Source organism: Vollenhovia emeryi, unplaced genomic scaffold (assembly GCF_000949405.1).
Source record: "Vollenhovia emeryi isolate VEMERY1.0 unplaced genomic scaffold, V.emery_V1.0 DF939138.1, whole genome shotgun sequence".
NCBI lineage: Eukaryota > Metazoa > Arthropoda > Insecta > Hymenoptera > Formicidae > Vollenhovia > Vollenhovia emeryi.
The window spans coordinates 141652-149112 of NW_011967228.1; the positions used below are offsets into that span (position 1 = coordinate 141652).

Below are 7461 nucleotides of genomic sequence, written 5' to 3' on the forward strand. Positions count from 1 at the left end.
CAAATGACAGACTTGCGTCTGGACGCCGATGAAAGTGAGAACGCAACTCCGAAGAGAATGCGACGGTGTACGCGATCGTTATTTCTCGCGCGACACTGCGTGTCTCGTTTAATGTCGTAGTGTCGCATATTTCCAAATCAAAAGTAATGGATAGAAATAGTTCATACATATTGACTGATCTCTTTCGCAAGGTTGTATCTCAGTTTCACGCCATTTTTGCGGGGTTTTTCTGCTTAAACGCTCATTCTGAACTAAAATAAGAAAGGGATCGGTCGATATGACTCTTTAATAATCCCAACAATGAACGGCATCATCATAGTTTCCGTTTCGTTTGCCGCAGGACGCTCCCGAGAAGGATACCGATTCAACGGTAGCCGACGACGTGCCGCATCCTTCGGAAGCCGTCACGCCGAACAACGACTGCGGCGCGAACGACAAGCAGAGGCTGGAGACGAAGTCTTTGACGAACCACGCGACGGAGAACGAGGAGCGGAGGAGTGTGGACGAGGGGGACGATTGTCTGCGCGCGGGAAACCCGAAACGATACGAATTGTCGAGCGAGAAGGAGCTTCAGGAAAATAAATCGGAGAGCAACGACGTGGGCGCGAAAGTGGAGGACAACAGCAGGAGCCATCATTACGAGACCGGGGACTCCAGTTACTCCAACAAGCTGAAAAAATTTGAGAGCCTGACCAATTCCCAGGCGAGGTCCCGCCTGAAACGGTCGGAGTCTCTGAACAAGAGGACATGCGAGACCACGACCTCACGATTAAAGAGATCGGAGAGCCTGAACAAGCACTCGACCGAGAGACTGTCGCCGCTCAAACGATCCGAGAGCTTGAACAAACACTCCGGCGATCGATCGGAGTCGCCGGGCAGCAAGCTGAAGCGCTCGGAGTCGCTGACGAAGACCGAGAAGACCGAGTGCAATATCAGTAAGCGGCGACAATCGGTGCGAAAGGAGAGCGCCACCAAGTTGAAGCGGAAGAACGGAATGTCGGAACGGTCGATCAAGCGCCGGCACACGGTCGGCAGCACCAAGGACTTCGACAAGGTGCACTGGCTCGATAACAAACTGCAGTCGGAGGCCGAGAGGGTCATCAGGAGCGACTACAGACCGAAGAAGAGCCAGCTCCGGACCAGCTCGCCCGATCTCAGCACCAATCGCGTTGGCATGGCCGACACGAGTTTCCTGATCGAGGTGAGCTTTCGCGGGCCCAGCAACGTCGTCTTCAACGTGACCAACGCCGCTCGGCCGCAGTCGCTGCCGGACGCGAGTCTCGCGTCCAAGGTTTTCAAGGTGCCCCTCGAGAGTCACGTGTAATACGCTACGAATAAATTACTCGACACATTTCCACACTCGCCCCTGAGCAATACATGCACACAGTGCTGCTGTCATATCTATACCTGCCATCATTTTTAATACTTGTACCGGTTTATATTATATATAAATCGAACTTTTTTTTCGTCAGATTTTTATACATCTCATATTGCATAAAAATGTAACTGGATTGCATCCAAACCTGAGTTCGTTCGCCGGAAACGCTGACATTATTCATTAATCGCCAGTGTGCCAAAGAACCATGAATCATTTATCATTGTCGAACGATAATATCGAAAATTCGTTACTGCGGCTAGGCTGAATTAGATAAACAAGAAGGTACATCTGTCACTACGTTCTCTGCACTGTGACAGTTCAATTTTTAATCGGGTTTAATTTACAATAACGCGAGATCGTTACAACGATCAAGAATCGTTCTGAATTAACGAATCAGAAGCGGTTAAACTCTTTAACGAGAAAGATCGGGACAGTTTGCCGATCTGCAGACAACGGGAATAGACAAGTTGCATTGGAGAAACGTAAGAAAGTTATTTAGTGATTATATATTGCATGTGGTATTTGCATTGTGTCAATTTTATATATATAAAGATATATATACCTTATCTTACTTGTGAATTGTGATTGTGACATTTTTTGTACATAAGATGTATAATGCGAGATAACTCGATTAAATATTAGATCTAGTAAGGTGACTATATTATTGTACGTCTTTAAATTTATATTTTAATAATCACTTATTGACGATCATCGCGGATGTTCAGTATGCGCGCGAGACTAGCCCGATCCTAGTGTACGGATCGCTACTGGCTGCTGGCGAGAGTGCATTATTTTTAACGCGGATGTGACAAAGGTGATCCCTTATTAGGATAAAAATCACGACGGCGCGGGCGTACGATCGTCGGGACGCGTCGTCGCGGGCGATCGATACACTTGAAAGTTCTTTGAAAGGTAGCATCCATGTAGTGTTAAGGAATCTTTTTCTACGTAAGCTCTCCGATGAAAAGTCTACGATGTGATAAATCTTAATCGATCGCGCGTCTACTCATGTACGTACACATATCGTTATGCGTGCTGCGGCTGGATGCGTGCGTGCGGAAGTTTACACGAGCGCGTGAAAACCTATTTTCTATGTGCATTGTGATCGATACTAACGATCAGTCTAGTACTACTACTGTTGCGTCATTGTAAAAATTTTATCGTACAGCAAGGAAGGTAGGACGCGAACGGTGCCGTCAATTATAACGTATTGTACATTCGGTGCCTCGCACGACGGCGAGATCCGTTCGTTCCGGGGCGAACGGGGGGGGCCTCCACTCGCTCCGAACGAGCGGAGGAGCCTCGTCGTCCGCCCGGATCGACCGGGTCTCCCACTGTGCCCCGTTACGAGGTTGATATGTTAACTGGTGCAACGCACGTATTGTGTATCGCTCTTGTATCGCCGTAAGACAGTTACTCGATATACCGGACGCTCGGGTCTCCCCCCCCCGCGTGGATCGTTAGTGTTGCATTATTTGTACCCCCGAGATACTTTACACCGTGCGAGACTCCTCTCCGCCTTTGTCCACGTAATTTGCGTTAAGCGGTCGGCGCTCGCGTCGATAGAGCTATCGATGAGCGAGCGTCAGGCCAGAGAGACCCGGCGTTTCGATGCCGCGACTGAAACTTCGATCGCGAATACGATTACGGAGGAATCTTGCGCGCGACGTATTAATCGTCTAATTTATCATTAATGTACACGTAGAACTCACTCGGGATCGGCGCAATATATCGCTACGTTAAGTTTATGCGTTGGGAGATTAAAGACAACGGCACACGGCACTATTTTGCCTACTGGATCGCTTACGAGAGCCAATCAGGATTTAGCCTCAAGTAACCTGATCTAAAACTCCGCATCCTGATTGTCTCTCGTAAGCGATTCAGTAGGAAAAATAGTATCGTGGCTCAAAACCAACGGCACACGGTACTATTTTTTCCTACTGGATCGCTCACGAGAGCCAATCAGGATGCGGAGTTTCAGATCAGGTGATTTAAGGCTAAACCCTGATTAGCTCTCGTAAGCGATCCGGTAAGCAAAATAGTATCGTGTGCCGTTGGCCTTAATGTGTAAATACGTACCGGCTAAATTTTGCGCGCGAGTCATCGTACGTCACGTGTGTTATCTCTTCTGTCTGTCTTGTGCGGTGCGTTCGCAGTCGTTTAAACAATTTTACGTAATACCAGTTTTATCGCTGTCGCGCGAATCGAGGAATCCGAAGCGTAAAAGTAGCCGAGACAATCGACTTGATTATGTATGTAAATACAAATGTAACTAAATTCTAAGAGACGACGATAAGAAGAGGATATTTATTTCGAGAGGAATAGCGATTGCGATCGCGTTATTTATTATATTAACCCAAGCGGATACGTTCGTCGCCAATTCTTGAAGGAGCACGAAGTTGTAAATAAATATATTACTATGAGAAAGAGAGGACCGAGTCTGTGAAAGCCTTCGAAATATTTGCATCCCTGTCTACTGCATTTGAATTAGGTCCCGGCGCTAACTTCAGGTGGCACTCGCGAGGATTTTTATCGATCGGATCTATCACGCGGGGCTAACTTCAGGCGATTCTCGAAGGGGATTCGTTTCTCGTAGCCGAGCTTTCTCGACTCTCTTTTCGTCCCTTCCCCCATTTCCTCTCTAATTGTACATTCATTTGACTTTAAGTCCCGGGAAGTTGAACGCAGGCCGCGGAGAACGGATCCAGGATTTATACGGCAAGCCGCGAGATCTCGAGGTATCCGCCTGGAACCCGTTCGCCTCCTCGCTGTGCAAAATGAATGTAATACAGGCCGCTAAGCCGCGAGGACGGTGCGCTTATGCGAGAGGAAGGATCGCCGCGGCACCAAACGCGCAACGCGCCGCAAACATCTTTCCGAAATATCGTAAGTGGCATCCGTGACGCGCGTCGCCGCGCTACAAACGCTCAGTCCAATTGTTCATATTTAGAAAATTTCAACGAAATTTCTACCTCCCCCACATGACGATTTTATCGTTATTTTAACGTTAAAATGACGACAAATAACGTCGGCTTGCTACCTGCTGGGTAGTGACTATCGCCGTACGAATCTCTAACTTTGATTTAACTCTCCTCTCTAACGGTGAATCGATCCAGGTCGATTACGGTTTGCATGCGCGAAACGATGTTTATTCACGATTTTGATCTGGCGTCGTTTCTTTTTAATGTCGATGCGCTTTGATCTCTTTTTTTTTATATCTGGCCGCTCGACTGGATCCTCTACGCGGATACGTGACTTTTGCGCACGCACGTAGAATTCGACTCGGGCTTTCGGAGACCTGCGACGAGCTCCGGGCCCGTCAACTCCAATGCGAAGACGCCGAAACAAAATCGCAGAGAGAACTGCGTTTCAACGTCGTCCTACCTGCCGAGCACCTCTCGCCGGAGCGTCGGGTGAGCTGTAAATTTCGCGCCTACAGGCCTCTCTTTATGCAGAGAATGATTCCGCAACGTTTGTCGGAAAACGTGTCGGAGCAAATATTTTTTTCCCCTTGACCGAGCGGCTCTGGATAATCTCGGTATCCTTGTACATACACTATTTGAAGATGAGAAGGAAAAACCGATAGTATCAAAATTAAATAATTTTTTTACTAACTCGACTTTAAAATTATTTCATCTTGATATTCTTACGCACGAAAAAGTTTGTCGAATTACGCGTAAAAAGAAATCTCGGTGAAAAAGGTACAATTTCTCACATGCAGACGCAGCCCTGCTTCTGCGTGTGAGAGAGAAATGGCATTACTCTTCTTCCAGTTTCCATTTTCGCCCAGAAAAACCTATGTACAATCCAAGCCGGTTAATACAAGAATCTCTTTCTGTGCAACCCTGTTCTAATTTTTTAGTTACAAAGTATATATTTCTCGATTGTTAGCTCCGTTAATCCGAAATCGACTCCGTTCGGCACGTCCAGCAACGTGGAGTCCTGCATAGTGATCGGTGAGCGAAAAACTCAAGTAGCTCGCCCCTTAGGGCCTGATTCTTATAAAGACAATGTTTTATGTTTTAAATCCTTGTCTTAAAGTAACGCACAATAACTGTCTTGTGACGTAAGAATACAAGACAGCCATTCTGCTCAGGCCCTTAGGCTTACAAGTCTTGCAACTAGTCACAGATATATTTTACTCGTTATCAGCGTTAACTGCCGGCCGAGGAGACGCTAGCAACGAGGTTGGTTTAGCAGCGATAGACCTTCAATATCCGTACTTGATCCTTTGTCAAATTAGCGACTGTCAAACATACGTGAATACTATGACAAAGATCAACATCCTCGACCCGATAGAAGTGAGTTCTTAAGCCAGAAGATAAATAAATTAGGGCGATCATTGACGATAGAAAGGGTAATAAACGTATTCCCTCGTCGCGCAATGTCTTTTCTCTTTCGTTCAAGATACTGATGCCCGAAACGATGTGCGAGCATCGTGGCCGCGGCAATAAGCTGTACAAATCGATCAAGGAGAAGTTCAACGCGCTGAACGTCACGCCGATTTCGCGAATACACTTCAACGAGTCGACGGGCTTGGAACGCGTGCGGACCCTCTGCGCCAGGGAATACTCGACCGTGGAGTTGATAGTGAAGCAAAAGTAATCACCGTCGAAAACAATCGCAATTACTGACGTTAATCGTATGAAGCGCCGACTGTTTGCCTCCACACGGAAAAAAATGATGTTGTATCAACAAGATCAGTGTAATTGAGATAAAATGGTTGAAACAACATCAGTATTAATGAATGTTTTTAGTTCAATGGTTAAAATTAAAATCCATAGCGAATACAATCGAGTGAATCATTCATGCTTGTGGCAGCCCGTGACGTAAACGTTTAATTCAAGCAACTTCACTTTCTTTTTTAATTCAACAGCATTGTTTTCCGCGCAGGTATTATGCTTTAGCCGCCGCTGCGGCGTTGCTCAAGTACGTGGAGTACGTCCAGCACATGGTCTACGCCCCGAAATCGGTGAGGATAGAGTTTCAAGGATCGCCGAACACCACGATGATCGGTAAACTGTGTAGCTCGAACCCTAGTGTCACGCGCCAACTACGTATTCATGAATAAACGACGTCGCAATTGTTGCGCAGATATCGAGAGCGCGCGAAGTCTCGAGCTGGTCGTCTCGCAGTCCAAGCAGTCCGTCGTCAGTCTGCTGGGCACGATGAACCGCTGCTTGACCCCCATGGGCAGGAGACTACTCCGCGCTTCCATTCTTCAGCCTCCGTGCAACGAGCGCTTAATCGCCGACCGACAATCTTGCGTGGCGGAATTGGTGGCGAATCATTCTCTGTGCACCAGTCTTCAGGTTGTCGCGCGTGGCTTACGCAGGCCGGTATATTCGTAGTCCGATCTTTATGTCCGAAATTATCTTTGAATACGATCTCGAGACGCCTATCTCGTTCGCCGAATGAGGTCTTAAGTCGGATCGTCAGGTCCACGGTCGGACCTGAAGCGATCTTGAATGTACTACGAGTATGCCGGCCGGTGGTGCCGGTTATAAATTTTAACTCTTTAAATTGAAACCAACGTGCCTGTCCATTCCGCAGCCGGTGGTGCAGCGTCTATTCGGCACGGATCGTTTGCTGGCCTTGGCGATTAAACCTCTGCACGTCAACGACATGCAAAATGCAGAGCGAAATCTAAATTACGCGTTGCTCTTGAAGAGCTGCCTGGACACCGTCCCGGAACTGGAAGCGATCCTCGCGACCGGCGTCCACCCGTTCTTCGTGAAGACGCGAAAGGTTCGTGCTTTCTCGCGGCTTACTAATGTCACCTGTTCGCGGTCTGGGGTTCGATTCTTGAAATCATTCAAAGGAGAAACGCACGCGAAAATTCTGCTCTTACAGAGAGGTTGCAGGTTGATTGGCTACTCGCATAGCTTTCAGCCAATCAACTTGCAAGCTTTCTATAAGAATAGAATTTTCCTGTTTAAAATATTAGATAAAATACGTTCAGATTACGTTAGATCGCGTGCAGTTTCAATGCAAATAAATAAGAGTCTTATTAATTTACATTGAAATTGCACGCAATCTAATTTGTAATCTGATCGTATTCTATCTAATATTTTAAACATATA

The 7461-nt window shown here is 47.0% G+C and overlaps 2 protein-coding genes across 6 annotated transcripts in view; both read left to right on the forward strand.

The window, feature by feature from the left end:
* LOC105567338 (rho GTPase-activating protein 21) overlaps positions 1 to 3807 on the forward strand; it is a 34171-nt gene extending 30364 nt beyond the window's left edge. For all 4 annotated transcript variants that reach the window (XM_012022133.1, XM_012022134.1, XM_012022135.1 and 1 more), the window contains one exon: positions 341 to 3807. In XM_012022133.1, coding sequence (XP_011877523.1) covers positions 341 to 1324 — 984 coding nt within the window. In that variant the 3' untranslated portion in view covers positions 1325 to 3807. The remainder of the gene's footprint in view (positions 1 to 340) is intronic.
* A 224-nt stretch (positions 3808 to 4031) lies between these two features.
* Positions 4032 to 7461, forward strand: part of LOC105567337 (mutS protein homolog 4-like) — an 8879-nt gene continuing 5449 nt past the window's right edge. The window contains exons 1-8 of one of the 2 annotated variants that reach the window (XM_012022132.1): positions 4032 to 4264; positions 4653 to 4791; positions 5270 to 5334; positions 5531 to 5679; positions 5786 to 5979; positions 6272 to 6393; positions 6473 to 6690; positions 6932 to 7126. In XM_012022132.1, coding sequence (XP_011877522.1) covers positions 4156 to 4264; positions 4653 to 4791; positions 5270 to 5334; positions 5531 to 5679; positions 5786 to 5979; positions 6272 to 6393; positions 6473 to 6690; positions 6932 to 7126 — 1191 coding nt within the window. In that variant the 5' untranslated portion in view covers positions 4032 to 4155. The remainder of the gene's footprint in view (positions 4265 to 4652; positions 4792 to 5269; positions 5335 to 5530; positions 5680 to 5785; positions 5980 to 6271; positions 6394 to 6472; positions 6691 to 6931; positions 7127 to 7461) is intronic. The other variant, XM_012022131.1, reaches the window with a different exon arrangement.